This window comes from Thunnus maccoyii, chromosome 22 (assembly GCF_910596095.1).
Source record: "Thunnus maccoyii chromosome 22, fThuMac1.1, whole genome shotgun sequence".
Classification (NCBI taxonomy): Eukaryota; Metazoa; Chordata; class Actinopteri; order Scombriformes; family Scombridae; genus Thunnus; species Thunnus maccoyii.
The window spans coordinates 5665774-5681466 of record NC_056554.1 but is presented as its reverse complement, the minus strand read 5'-3'; the positions used below and the strand labels follow the sequence as shown (position 1 = coordinate 5681466).

The 15693-nt window shown below is 37.9% G+C and overlaps 2 protein-coding genes across 2 annotated transcripts in view; both read left to right on the top strand.

Annotated features, from left to right (window-relative positions):
* LOC121890064 overlaps positions 1-3701 on the top strand; it is a 31523-nt gene extending 27822 nt beyond the window's left edge. The window contains exons 4-6 of the mRNA XM_042402326.1: positions 2591-2707; positions 2884-2915; positions 3067-3701. Of these exons, the coding sequence (XP_042258260.1) occupies positions 2591-2707; positions 2884-2915; positions 3067-3168 (251 nt within the window). The 3' untranslated portion in view covers positions 3169-3701. The remainder of the gene's footprint in view (positions 1-2590; positions 2708-2883; positions 2916-3066) is intronic.
* Positions 3702-10097: 6396 nt separating this feature from the next.
* LOC121889879 lies at positions 10098-11565 on the top strand. The gene is made up of 6 exons (XM_042402103.1): positions 10098-10224; positions 10365-10703; positions 10838-10882; positions 10995-11111; positions 11281-11312; positions 11464-11565. Exons 1-6 carry the CDS (start codon positions 10179-10181, stop codon positions 11563-11565), a joined length of 681 nt encoding a protein of 226 aa, XP_042258037.1. The 5' UTR covers positions 10098-10178.
* Positions 11566-15693: the final 4128 nt, after the last annotated feature.

Genomic DNA, 15693 nt, shown 5'->3' with positions numbered 1-15693 from the left:
TCTGTATTAGTGACATATCTGTATATGTATCTTAACACTTCTGACAAACTTGCACCACTGTTTTATCTTCACATGATCTATAAGCAACTTGTGACACAGTTTGACACTGACAGCCTCATGTGAAAACATTCACTCTGCTCCAGACTGTACATCAGTGTTTCTCTCTACTTGGGCAGCCTGTCCAGATAGATTAAGACCTGTCCAGGTACAGAAAATACAAATTGCATTTTTTTTCAATCAATGCACACAGATCCTCTCAAGACAAGGTGCATGTCAGGTGTGCGTGACACAGTGATTCATTTGGTACGTCAAATTCAAAGGAAGACTGGCAGCATCAAGTTCTTCTGAGGTACCATGTGGAGGAACTGGTTAAACACTCGTCCCTCTTTTTCCAGGTATCTGAAATAAAGTTCTGCTTATTGGCATATGATTTTTTTAATTCACCTTTCATCAGTTCCCACATTCATACCTGATATATATGTCAAGCTGTCGGCTTATGGAGACATAATTTTTAAGTATCTTCCAAATATAGCTTGTTTTACTATGATATATTTAGTGAGTGTGTGTGAAGATCAGTGATTCCATTACATACGTATTCACAGCAGTATATCACTTAGCTGAGCCTCACTGTTGAGGTTCTAGAGGATGACGGCTGATTATGGTAAATGGTAAATGGACTGTACTTGTATAGCACCTTTCTAGTCTTCCGACCACTCAAAGCACTTTTACACTACAAATCACATTCACCCATTCACACACATTCATAAGCTGAATGGGTACAGGGGCTACCATGCAAGGTCCCAACCTGCCCATCAGAGGAAACTAACCATTCACACACATTCATACACTGAGGGGTTAAGTATCTTGCCCAAGGACACATCGGCATGTGGACTGAAGGAGCCGGGAATCGAACCGCCGATCTTCCGATGAGTGGATGACCCGCTCTACCTCCTGAGCCCATCATCTGGACATTGTAGATGTTTCCAGTATAGCTGCCTACATGACATCCAGTGGTGTTCAGTCTGCCTCTGGTCTATACACATTATTGACATATTGTGAGGTTTTACTAGTATTGAGTCACACAAAGATCAGTTGACAGCTGACACAGAACAAATCCAACAACATTCTTGATCAATGTTTTAACCAGAGCACATTACACTGATGTGATACATTTTTCATTAATGAGTAGTTTCAAATCTCTTACAAGTAACGTAAGGGATTCAGTTTTTAAATTCAGTATTGACACAGTTACTAATCCCAGTGATGCTCTTTTTACTCCTACATAGGAAGGTGGGATTGCTGTCTTACAAAGAATTGGATGGAGGATCAACATAATGTCTGTGTGCATTCAGTAGAGAGACAGATTGCTCCAGGTGTGTTAGCTTTGATGTGGCTTCAGCCTTTTCAATGAAAGGAGGAAAACACCTTTGGGTAAATCCAAACCTGTATATTATATCTCTTTAGCTGGCTAGCTGTTGCTGTATTTGGGTTTCACCGGGGTTTGTTCAGATTTGGGAGGGGTGTGTGTGTGTAAATTCTATCATTCTTTAACTTTGGTTTGAACACTACGTAGCTAAAATAATCTTTAGGATAACCATCTCGTATCCGTTCAGACGTTCATTTGGCATCAACACTCGTTTTACAGAAAGCATTCACGTGGACAGTTTACGCAACTGTATGAGCAAGAAAAAATGGCCCCACCTCTTAAGTTGAGAGCACCCTTCCTGGAGCACAGTTTGATTACACACATTGCTGAGCTACAATCATACGCACCATGATGAACCTTACCTTGATAACAGCTTTCATTCTCTGCAGCATCAGTAAGTACTGCCACTACATTTCTCTCAACTTCATTGCTGCCAGAATTTAATGGTTTTTGCTCATTATTCAATTTATTAAGAGGTTTTGTTTTTCTTCCTATAACAACTAAATCTCTTGTTGTCTCTGCTGTGTGTTTCAGGCTGGATCTCTGTCTCACTTTCTGAGTCTCACACTGTGGAGGTCCAGTCTGGTGAAAACGTCACACTGCAGTGCACCACAATTTACAAAGGTCAAGCAACAACATCCTGGTTCAGACTGGTCAACAGAACCAAAGCCAGCTGTATCTCATCTATGATCAACTTTGAATCTGTTAATTACTGTGATGGATTTAAAAATGGAAAATTTCAAATGAGCTCCAACATTTCCACAGTCTCTCTCAACATTAAGGAAGTGGATTTACTTGACTCAGGGGTTTATTTCTGTGGATTTTACATTAGCGGACAGACAGTTTTAAGTGTCATACATTTAAATGTTGAAGGTAAGATGTTATGAAATGTATATTCTTCTCTTACGTCTTTCTATTTGTGGCTATTTAATTATTGTCAAAACAAGATATTGATGCACATTTTTAAAGCAAAATAAAAATAAAATGTATCTTCATTTCATTAAAAGGCAGTGATGATGAATCATATGATGACATTGACAGAAAGTCTAAACGTAAGAGTCTCTTATAGATTTCATTGTGCAAAATTCATTTGTCCATTTTAATGTTCGTCATTTTTAGCTAGAAAAGGAGAAACAGTCTGATTAAAGATCTTTCTTGTGGCAGAGTCTGATGCAACAACAAAGCTGATGGGTGTGATCTTGGTGATCTTGGGCAGTCTGTTTGTTCTCCACACTACGGTCATCATTGGTCTGGTTGTTAAAAACAGAAAACTTCAGAGAGGTAATGTTTCAATCTTGCATTTGGTTTATAGTTTTTTTTCACAAATTCTTTAAAGTTGTATAAATATTTTGGAAGAATACTAAATTTTATGTTTGCCAAAAACGGAATAACAGTAAAGTTTTAGAATAATGACGGTCAATTAACTGATTAGATACATTGTCTCTTTCATTTGGCAGCTAATGAAGAAAAGAATCAACAACAGAGTGAGGTGAATCATGTTTTATCATTTACTTTACAAGTAAAGTTTGATCATTTACTTGTATTTGTTTTATAATTTAAGATCATGTCCAGCCATTGTTTTGTTTTTCTCTTCATTTCCACTTGTTAAGGTGACTGACTGTAAATACTTTTATTTACAGAATCTGGGCTCTGATGACCTGAACTATGCAGCAGTGACTTTCTGTCAAAAAGCAAAAAGAAGAGCGGTGGAGCCAAATGTTGTGTATGCTGCCACCAGATAGACTCAAGAAACAAGAAAAGCTCTTCAGAGGGGAACTGATGCTTTTTCACGTGAATCTGCACTTGTGTTTTTATGTGTTTTTGTGTGTTTGGTGGACAGGAGACCATCACTTTGGCAGAAAAAAAGATGCATAACAGTTGCATCTTCTTTCTAGCGCTGAGTTTTATTTCATATCACTCTTGTAAAGATGTTATTACAGCACATCAATACAGAAACTTAAGCTTTAAATGTTGACTTAATATAGACTGTATGCACAGTACATACAGTATGTCGCTGTGTCTATAGTGGTACGTGGAAGAAAATAGTCTACAGCTAACATCCAGGTGTGTTTTTTTAGCATGTAACATGTATTTATGCTCTCAGTCGTCCATCCTGCCACTTTCAAGTGTAACAAACAGTACTGTCTGTGTCAGCCTAAAAGAGACATCTCAACCACAGCAAGAATGGCCTTCAGCTCTGTACTATTTTCTCCAGTGTGTTACTTTCACAATGTAGCAACAACCACAAAACACACCAAATAAAACTGCTACTACATTTTGTTTTATCTGACTTCTGAAGAACTGTGTTGGTAAAAGGTGAAGCACTTGAAGACATTGAAAAAACAGAGATTGCAGTGTGAGATACAGTATGTGACTCCAATTCTCTGATTTACAGTATTTGGGCTCAGATGAGCTCAACTCTTCAGTGCTGAGGTTCCTTCCAAAAACAATAAGAAGCAGGAGGCCAGCAGCAGAGAGAGAGGAGGAAACTCATGTTGTTTATGCTGCCACTAGATAGACTCAGGAAGCAACTGGAACTGCAGCTCTGATGCTTTATCATATTATTCTGTGGTTGTTCTCAGATGTAGGTGGTGAATACAAGCAACCACAAAAATAAAAAATAGTTTGTATTTTCATGCTTGTGTTTTTCTTTTTTTTTCTAAGCCAAAGTCTTTGTCTTTCTTATTTCATCTGTCTACAATCTTAATGTGACAATTAAAAGAGCAGAAAGGACACTGATGACGGTCAAACTTAGTTACAGAGAGAGTACGATAGGGAGGGTGGGTGACACATCACTTGTTTGACAGGAAGAGACAGCACAGTGTAGTCAGAGCACAACTGACCTGAAAGTCAAGAGACCTGTTCAGTCAAAACTGTGTATTTAACTGTGTATTTAACTGTGTAGTTAACTGTGTAGTTAACTGTGTATTTAACTGTGTAGTTAACTGTGTAGTTAACTGTGTGACTTTCTGCTGTCAAGTAGACTAAATGATCAGCTTCTACAGAACATTTATAAAAACCTTTTTGTAAAACTTACAACCATCAAAGTGAAAACTGGATATTTAAACTGATGTTGATGTACTAAATGTCTGAATTCAAATATGGATTTTAAAAGGTCGTATTTATAAATATAATTATATGTGGCTCCCACCTGCCCCTTGTTGCACTTTACACTGTGGTGACAAACAGCCTTGTCTGTATTAGTGACATATCTGTGTATGTATCTTAACACTTCTGAAAAACTTGCACCACTGTTTTATCTTCACATGATCTATAAGCAACTTGTGACACAGTTTGACACTGACAGCCTCATGTGAAAACATTCACTCTGCTCCAGACTGTACATCAGTGTTTCTCTCTACTTGGGCAGCCTGTCCAGATAGATTAAGACCTGCCCAGATAGATTAAGACCTGCCCAGATAGATTAAGACCTGTCCAGATAGATTAAGACCTGCCCAAATACAGAAAATACAAATTGCATTTTTTTTCAATCAATGCACACAGATCCTCTCAAGACAAGGTGCATGTCAGGTGTGCGCGACACAGTGATTCATTTGGTACGTCAAATTCAAAGGAAGACTGGCAGCATCAAGTTTTTCTGAGGTACCATGTGGAGGAACTGGTTAAACACTCGTCCCTCTTTTTCCAGGTATCTGAAATAAAGTTCTGCTAATTGGCATATGATTTTTTTAATTCACCTTTCATCAGTTCCCACATTCATACCTGATATATATGTCAAGCTGTCGGCTTATGGAGACATAATTATTAAGCATCTTCCAAAAATAGCTTGTTTTACTATGATATGCTTTAGTGAGTGTGTGTGAAGATCAGTGATTCCATTACATACGTATTCACAGCAGTACATCACTTAGCTGAGCCTCACTGTTGAGGTTCTAGAGGACGGCTGATCATGGTAAATGGTAAATGGACTGTACTTGTATAGCACCTTTCTAGTCTTCCGACCACTCAAAGCACTTTTACACTACAAATCACATTCACCCATTCACACACATTCATAAGCTGAATGGGTACAGGGGTTACCATGCAAGGTCCCAACCTGCCCATCAGAGGAAACTAACCATTCACACACATTCATACACTGAGGGGTTAAGTATCTTGCCCAAGGACACATCTGCATGTTGACTGGAGGAGCCGGGAATCGAACCGCCGATCTTCCGATGAGTGGATGACCCGCTCTACCTCCTGAGCCACAGCCGCCCCATCATCTGGACATTGTAGATGTTTCCAGTATAGCTGCCTACATGACATCCAGTGGTGTTCAGTCTGCCTCTGGTCTATACACATTATTGACATATTGTGAGGTTTTACTAGTATTGAGTCACACAAAGATCAGTTGACAGCTGACACAGAACAAATCCAACAACATTCTTGATCAATGTTTTAACCAGAGCACATTACACTGATGTGATACATTTTTCATTAATGAGTAGTTTCAAATCTCTTACAAGTAATGTAAGGGATTCAGTTTTTAAATTCAGTATTGACACAGTTACTAATCCCAGTGATGCTCTTTTTACTCCTACATAGGAAGGTGGGATTGCTGTCTTACAAAGAATTGGATGGAGGATCAACATCATGTCTGTGTGCATTCAGTAGAGAGACAGATTGCTCCAGGTGTGTTAGCTTTGCTGTGAAAACACCTTTGGGTAAATCCAAACCTGTATATTGTGTCTCCTTAGCTAGCTAGCTGTTGCTATATTTGGGTTTCACCGGGGTTTGTTCAGATTTGGGAGGGGTGTGTGTGTAAATTCTATCATTCTTTAACTTTGGTTTGAACACTACGTAGCTAAAATAACCTTTAGGATAACCATCTCGTATCCGTTCAGACGATCATTTGGCATCAACACTTGTTTTACAGAAAGCATTCACGTGGACAGTTTACGCAACTGTATGAGCAAGAAAAAATGGCCCCACCTCTTAAGTTGAGAGCACCCTTCCTGGAGCACAGTTTGATTACACACATTGCTGAGCTACAATCATAAGCACCATGATGAACCTTACCTTGATAACAGCTTTCATTCTCTGCAGCATCAGTAAGTACTGCCACTACATTTCTCTCAACTTCATCACTGCCAGAATTTAATGGTTTTTGCTCATTATTCAATTTATTAAGAGGTTTTGTTTTTCTTCCTATAACAACTAAATCTCTTGTTGTCTCTGCTGTGTGTTTCAGGCTGGATCTCTGTCTCACTTTCTGAGTCTCACACTGTGGAGGTCCAGTCTGGTGAAAACGTCACACTGCAGTGCACCACAATTTACAAAGGTCAAGCAACAACATCCTGGTTCAGACTGGTCAACAGAACCAAAGCCAGCTGTATCTCAACTATGACCAGCTCTAAAACTGTTAAATACTGTGATGGATTTCAAAATGGAAAATTTCAAATGAGCTCCAACATTTCCACAACCTCTCTCAACATTAAGGAAGTGGATTTATCTGACTCAGGGGTTTATTTCTGTGGATTTTACATTGGTGGACAGACATTTTTAAGTGTCATACATTTAAATGTTGAAGGTAAGATGTTATGAAATTTATGTTCTTCTAATATGTCTTTCTATATGTGGCTATTTAATTATTGTCAAAACAAGATATTGATGCACATTTTTAATACAAAATAACATAAAATGTATCTTCATTTCATTAAAAGGCAGTGATGATGAATCATATGATGACATTGACATAAAGTCTAAACGTAAGAGTCTCTTATAGATTTCATTGTGCAAAATTCATTTGTCCATTTTAATGTTCGTCATTTTTAGCTAGAAAAGGAGAAACAGTTTGATTAAAGATCTTTCTTGTAGAAGAGTCTGATGCAACAACAAAGTTGACGAGTGTGATCCTGGCTGGTCTGACTGTTTTCCTTGTAATGGTCATCATTGGTCTGCTGGTTAAAGTCAGGAAACTTGAGACAGGTACTTTATGAGAATTACTCAAACTAAACACTTATGGAAATGTTCAATAGTGTCAGTATGATGAAAAAATAGAACATTTCTTGTAGCCAAAATGTGATGACAGCAAACTTTCTATTAACTGATCAGATGTATTGTCTCTGTCACTCAGCTGCCACTGAAGGGCAGAATTCACTAGTGAACAAGGTAAATCCACTTTTGTGTTTGATCATTTCAAAGGTTGTAGAATCATCACAAGTCAATAGTGTTTTTCTCACAAACTCAGCTATTTGACATGTAGAACTGCATGTACTTTTATTTACAGAATCTGGACTCTGATCAGCTGAAGGACACAGCACTGACTTTGTATTCAACAACAATAAGAAGCAGGAGGCCTGCATCACAGAGAGAAGTGGACACTCATGTTATTTATGCTGCCAGCAGACAGACAAGAAGAAACAACAGCAACAGCTCAGAGTGAAACTAATGCTTCATTAATCTGCTGGTGGAGTATTGTGAGGGTAGCGATACACACCATCAACTTATCCAAAAATGATGTCAAATCATCTAAACAAGTTTGATTCATACAAAATTGTGTTGTGTGTTGTTGAGTTAAGCACCTGATGAAAATCATTTTTAATTCTTTAATGTATTGTTTGTGTGTGTTTTGTTATTTCTGCAAATAAATAAAGTGAGCTAAATGTTTTCATTCTCATCTCTCTCAATGTCTCTTTCTTGATTATTTTATCGGCCTCAGATGGAGATCTGACAGCAAAACAATATGATTGGTGTTTGAGGGAGGAGGAGCCAGTAAGGACATTGATGACTGTCCACATTCTCTTATAGAGAGAGTTAGATGCAACAGTGGAGGAGTGAGTGAGGTACACATAATATCACAGTGTAGTCAGAGCACAACTGACCTGAAAGTCAAGAGACCTGTTCAGTCAAAACTGTGTATTTAACTGTGTAGTTAACTGTGTAGTTAACTGTGTAGTTAACTGTGTAGTTAACTGTGTGACTTTCTGCTGTCAAGTAGACTAAATGATCAGCTTCTACAGAACATTTATAAAAACCTTTTTGCAAAACTTACAACCATCAAAGTGAAAACTGGATATTTAAACTGATGTTGATGTACTAAATGTCTGAATTCAAATATGTATTTTAAAAGGTCGTATTTCTAAATATAATTATATGTGGCTCCCACCTGCCCCTTGTTGCACTTTACACTGTGGTGACAAACAGCCCTGTCTGTATTAGTGACATATCTGTATATGTATCTTAACACTTCTGACAAACTTGCACCACTGTTTTATCTTCACATGATCTATAAGCAACTTGTGACACAGTTTGACACTGACAGCCTCATGTGAAAACATTCACTCTGCTCCAGACTGTACATCAGTGTTTCTCTCTACTTGGGCAGCCTGTCCAGATAGATTAAGACCTGTCCAGATAGATTAAGACCTGCCCAGATAGATTAAGACCTGCCCAGGTACAGAAAATACAAATTGCATTTTTTTTCAATCAATGCACACAGATCCTCTCAAGACAAGGTGCATGTCAGGTGTGCGTGACACAGTGATTCATTTGGTACGTCAAATTCAAAGGAAGACTGGCAGCATCAAGTTTTTCTGAGGTACCATGTGGAGTAACTGGTTAAACACTCGTCCCTCTTTTTCCAGGTATCTGAAATAAAGTTCTGCTAATTGACGTATGATTTTTTTAATTCACCTTTCATCAGTTCCCACATTCATGAATGTTTTACCCAGCATTTGTATAGGAATGATTCTGTCCTGAGCTTTTTGATCCATATAAGCAGTTGAAAACTGTAATATAAGTAATTTCTTTCTACTGTTGAGTAGGTACAAAAGTAATGTGATTACCATTTCAATGAGTAATAAGTAACGAGTCGTTGATATTTTCAAGAAACATGTTGGCAGCTGCGTTGAGGAAGACTGAGTACAGATCACAGTGAAGATGGACAGGAGCTGCATCTGCTGGGTCTTTGCTGTGATCTGTCATGTCTTCAACATGTACAGTGTTTCCTACAGGTTGAGAACTTACTTGTAGTGGTGGGTGGCGCGGCGTGTGATGGGCGGGTTCAGAAATAAACTAGTCAAACAAAGGTTTATGAATAACTATTGAGGCTCAGCGAAGTGATCGACTGCTGTGAATACGTATGAGTATGTAATGGAATCACAGATCTTCACATCCACTCACTAGAGCGTATAAGTTTTTAAAAATTAAGTAAATCACAACACATGACCAGCATCTGTATTGTAAAGCACTCAAGTCAACTGTCTGCAGCTGTAAACATAAAGAAAACTGCAAGTTCCTCACTTACAAAAAGTAAGAATGTTAATTAAAGCTTCTAATACAGGCACGTCAACAAAAGTGGTTGATGAAACCTGCATCTTTCATTCATCAGATGATTTTAAATTCCACTTGTCTTTATGTTGTTTCTATCTGGGCCTGTTTGTTTCCTCAATGTATCTGATGAGCAACTAGACATAAAGCACTTTGTTCTACACATGAAGACTATTATCTCATATTCTGCAGCTTGCACGCTGGTGTTCAGAGTGACCAGGAACTCTTTAACATGTGAATTCTATCATTCTTTAACTTTGGTTTGAACACTACGTAGCTAAAATAATCTTTAGGATAACCATCTCGTATCCGTTCAGACGATCATTTGGCATCAACACTCGTTTCACAGAAAGCATTCACGTGGACAGTTTACGCAACAGTATGAGCAAGAAAAAATGGCCCCACCTCTTAAGTTGAGAGCACCCTTCCTGGAGCACAGTTTGATTACACACATTGCTGAGCTACAATCATACGCACCATGATGAACCTTACCTTGATAACAGCTTTCATTCTCTGCAGCATCAGTAAGTACTGCCACTACATTTCTCTCAACTTCATTGTTGCCAGAATTTAATGGTTTTTGCTCATTATTCAATTTATTAAGAGGTTTTGTTTTTCTTCCTATAACAACTAAATCTCTTGTTGTCTCTGCTGTGTGTTTCAGGCTGGATCTCTGTCTCACTTTCTGAGTCTCACACTGTGGAGGTCCAGTCTGGTGAAAACGTCACACTGCAGTGCACCAAAACTTACCAAAGTTCCGCAACAATATCCTGGTTCAGACTGGTCAACAGAACCAAAGCCAGCTGTATCTCAACTATGACCAGCTCTAAAACTGTTAAATACTGTGATGGAGTTCAAAATGGAAAATTTCAAATGAGCTCCAACATTTCCACAACCTCTCTCAACATTAAGGAAGTGGATTTATCTGACTCAGGGGTTTATTTCTGTGGATTTTACATTGGCGGACAGACAGTTTTAAGTGTCATACATTTAAATGTTGAAGGTAAGATGTTATGAAATTTATATTCTTCTCTTATGTCTTTCTATATGTGGCTATTTAATTATTGTCAGAACAAGATATTGATGCACATTTTTAAAGCAAAATAAAAAAAAAATGTATCTTCATTTCATTAAAAGGCAGTGATGATGAATCATATGATGACATTGGCAGAAAGTCTAAACGTAAGAGTCTCTTATAGATTTCATTGTGCAAAATTCATTTGTCCATTTTAATGTTAGTCATTTTTAGCTAGAAAAGGAGAAACAGTCTGATTAAAGATCTTTCTTGTGGCAGAGTCGGATGCAACAACAAAGCTGATGGGTGTGATCTTGGTGATCTTGGGCAGTCTGTTTGTTCTCCACACTACGGTCATCATTGGTCTGGTTGTTAAAAACAGAAAACTTCAGAGAGGTAATGTTTCAATCTTGTATTTGGTTTATAGTTTTTTTCACAAATTCTTTAAAGTTGTGTGAATATTTTGGAAGACTACTAAATTTCATGTTTGCCAGAATAACAGTAAAGTTTTAGAATAATGACGGTCAATTAACTGATTAGATACATTGTCTCTTTCATTTGGCAGCTAATGAAGAAAAGAATCGACAACAGAGTGAGGTGAATCATGTTTTATCATTTACTTTACAAGTAAAGTTTGATCATTTACTTGTATTTGTTTTATAATTTAAGATCATGTCCAGCCATTGTTTTGTTTTTCTCTTCATTTCCACTTGTTAAGGTGACTGACTGTAAATACTTTTATTTACAGAATCCGGGCTCTGATGACCTGAACTATGCAGCAGTGACTTTCTGTCAAAAAGCAAAAAGAAGAGCGGTGGAGCCAAATGTTGTGTATGCTGCCACCAGATAGACTCAAGAAACAAGAAAAGCTCTTCAGAGGGGAACTGATGCTTTTTCATGTGAATCTGCACTTGTGTTTTTATGTGTTTTTGTGTGTTTGGTGGACAGGAGACCATCACTTTGGCAGAAAAAAAGATGCATAACAGTTGCATCTTCTTTCTAGTGCTGAGTTTTATTTCATATCGCTCTTGTAAAGATGTTATTACAGCACATCAATACAGAAACTTAATCTTTAAATGTTGACTTAATATAGACTGTATGCACAGTACATACAGTATGTCGCTGTGTCTATAGTGGTACGTGGAAGAAAATAGTCTACAGCTAACATCCAGGTGTGTTTTTTTAGCATGTAACATGTATTTATGCTCTCAGTCGTCCATCCTGCCACTTTCAAGTGTAACAAACAGTACTGTCTGTGTCAGTCTAAAAGAGACATCTCAACCACAGCAAGAATGGCCTTCAGCTCTGTACTATTTTCTCCAGTGTGTTACTTTGTTGTTTATGCTGCCACTAGATAGACTCAGGAAGCAACTGGAACTGCAGCTCTGATGCTTTTTCATATTATTCTGTGGTTGTTCTCACATGTAGGTGGTGAATACAAGCAACCAAAAAAGTAAAAACTAGTTTGTATTTTCATGCTTGTGTTTTTCTTTTGCTCTCTCTAAGCCAAAGTCTTTGTCTTTCTTATTTCATCTGTCTACAATCTTAATGTGACAATTAAAAGAGCAGAAAGGACACTGATGACGGTCAAACTTAGTCACAGAGAGAGTACGATAGGGAGGGTGGGTGACACATCACTTGTTTGAGAGGAAGAGACAGCACAGTGTGGTTTGAGCTGAAATGAGGTAAAAATCAAGAGATATCCAGAGTCAAAGCTACAAATAAAGCAGTGAAACCTTCCACAGACATCAAAGGCCTTGCTGTATTCAAAGATAGAGAGTAATGCTACTTTTAAACATCCACCATGAGTCACTTTTATTTTACACAAACTCACTTTACCTTCACAAACTACATCAACATCTGCTCTCCAACAAATTTTTGCCAGCACACATTCATGGCTCTCCATTTGGTCTTTAGTCATTTAGTCTCTGGTTTCACTCTCAGATATCAGTTAGAAAATACCAGCTGGAAACAGTGACCTGTATTCTGTATCCACAAAGATGAAAATGTTTTGTTGTTGTCTTGTGTTTTGTCTTCTGGTAGTCTTGTTATAATGCATTAACATTAGGATCAAAAACACAATGGCAGGAAACAGGAGATTGTTAACATTCATAAGAAAATCCCTCCATGACTCAACATCTCATAACAGGAGCAGAAAACAGTCCTAGTAATCAATAACAAATGACAACTTGAATGATACAAAGTTATGATCAACTTTTAATTCCTTTTTCTCATCTTTCTGTTGGTATTTGAGCAATAATGCACCTTCTGATACACAACAACAGTAGAAGCTGCAGGAGTGAAGCATAACTACTATACTGAGAGATCATTACTGAATAGAAATACATTCAATGGCTATTGGAGAAAACAATAGTATTATAACTTTAATGTGACTGAATTACAAGATTTATCCTACTTGTTTGGAAGAAAGACATTTTAAAAAAACTTTAATTATGCACAGATTTAAGGATGATACCTGACAAACTCAGCTACAGCATCTAAGATACAACACATGACTGTGTGAACTCTTATGTACAAAATGTGAGCTCAGATGACCTGAACTATGTAGCCCATCCAAAGACAAAAGAAAAATTGCAGGTCTGCATCAGAGAGAGAGCTGGAGCTGAATGTTGTGTTTGCTGCTGCCACCAGATTCAGGAAGCTACTGGATGTGTGAGTTTAGAATATGCTTTGTCATATTAATTGCAGGGCAGGAATTATGCCACGGCCAAACAACCAGTGCCGTGGATGCCCCAGAGTGTGGCCGTAATGCCCCTTCTAAAATTAACTACCCCCATGGTCAGTTTAGCGTGCCCTGTTTTGAACTGGCCATTGTTCCCTTAAAAGAAAGTTGCGTACTTCCTCATTGAAAACTACATGCAACACAGCAAATAAACACTCTCAATGTTTCCCAGTGTCTCAATCATCATGCTGGACATCAACAGTGGCGCAAGATTTCTCCCATCCCGCAAATATATGTGTAACGTCAACGTAAACATTAACAGCTAACCCTTTAGCTTACATTAGCTAAAACATTATGTGATAAGCACAGGCAGCTAAACACTGTACAGTGTAAGTATTCATACACGTTGTGTTTTAAAGTTAGTCACACACTCTCCTGCCAGGCTCTTGGAAGTGGTCAAAATGATTTTCTCTGGCAGTTACTATTAATAAGACTGTCTGTGACAGTGACATCTGGCAGCTTGTAGTAGTAGTAGAGACGTCGGAAGATGCTTCATTCGTTTTCACTCATCATGAATTTATTTCCTCCGTGGCAGAAAAACACATTCCATGATCCTTCAGAACTCCAGCAGGTTAAACTGGACTAGCGAAACACTTTTAGTGCTGATTGACTCCAACACACTCACTATAAACAGACTTTAAGACAATCGCTAGCCTAGCAACATTAATGTTACAAACAGCCCATAATGCAACACTCTGTGTAGAAGTCAGTTTTACATTGGTACTTTATCCATTGAAAAAGAATATCTGATGTTGTGAACAAGCCATTAGTGCAGTGTGTATGCAAATGAACCTGTAGACCGACATGCATAACCAGTCAAAAATATTCTCAGCAGTTAACCGTTGACATCCTAACCAGGATATTGCTGTTGGCTAACTATGAACATACATAACTTGCTGTGAGATCTGACGGGTTGCTACTTTTTCAGTGTGATGTAACATTAACACAAACACACACACACACACACACACAAACACACACACACACACACACAGACATTTCTCTGTAAGCAGACGGTCACTTCTCAGTTAAGACAGATCAGCAGAGTCTGCCGGCTGTTACATGACTGGCAGCTCTCATCCGAGTCTCTCCTTGAGACGTTTCTCATCAGTGTGTTTAATGTTTAACGTTTAAAAAAGTGTTTTAAGTCATTTTTATACAGTCTATGGTTTTAAGTCAGTTTTGTGACTGCTCCTATGATCTCAGACTCAAATGCTAATAGTTGCACACGTGTGGAAACTTGTTCAGATTCATTTTCATCACCCTTAGCCCATTTATAGACTTAATTTTAGCATTAAAATATAACAATAGCAATTAATATAATGAATTGTTCACATTTTTTCAGACAGCATTTTGTGGAAAAGTCAAACATTCAGTGTACAGTTTTAATAAACTCAATACTGTTTTTCAATTCACTGATTACTAATTGTTGACTGTGTACTGTTTTATCTTTACACAATATAATTATCACTTATTGTTGTTGCACCATTGGTTTTGACCTTGCAATGCCCCAATAAATTTGTAATTATCAAAGGCCAAAGTGGCCTTGCCCTAAAAATGACTTAATTCCAGGCCTCTAATTGGCTGATGTGTTTTCATATGTGAGTGGCAAGTAGGAGCAGTTGACATCACTTTGTCTAGAATCTCATTTTAATTATGTTCTGGTTGAGTTTTGATTCTCTCGTGCTTCTTTCTCTCTTGCTCTCAGTCTCAGTGTCTTTTTATCTTGTTTGTCTTCATCTTATTCTTCAGACAGAAAAAAGAAAAAAGGTGAGAACTTGTGCTGCCAGCAGATAAACTCAGAGAGGAACTGTAACTGCAGCTCAGAGAGGAACTGATGCTTTATCACAGTAACCTGATGTGTGTTTGTGTGTGGGCAGTGGGTGGAAGGAGTCACTGTGAAAAATGATCAATAAATTAAAGTTTGCATTTTCTTGCTTGTGTTTCTTTCAATCCTTCTCTGTTAAAGTCTTTCTTATTCTGTCTGCCTCTGATCCTAATCTGAGAGAAACAACAGCATGTTAGATGTTTGATGGAGGAGGAGCCAGAAAAGGACACTGATCACTGTCAAATCTCCTTATAGGGAGAGTCAGATGGTCTGCAAGAAGGGAGGAGTGAGTGAGGTAAACGTCACTTGTTTGACAGGAAGTACAGCACAGTGTGGTCTCAAGTGAACATCATGGGTCATGAAACTAAATTCATTTAACCTCAATATATATCAATATATTATTGTTT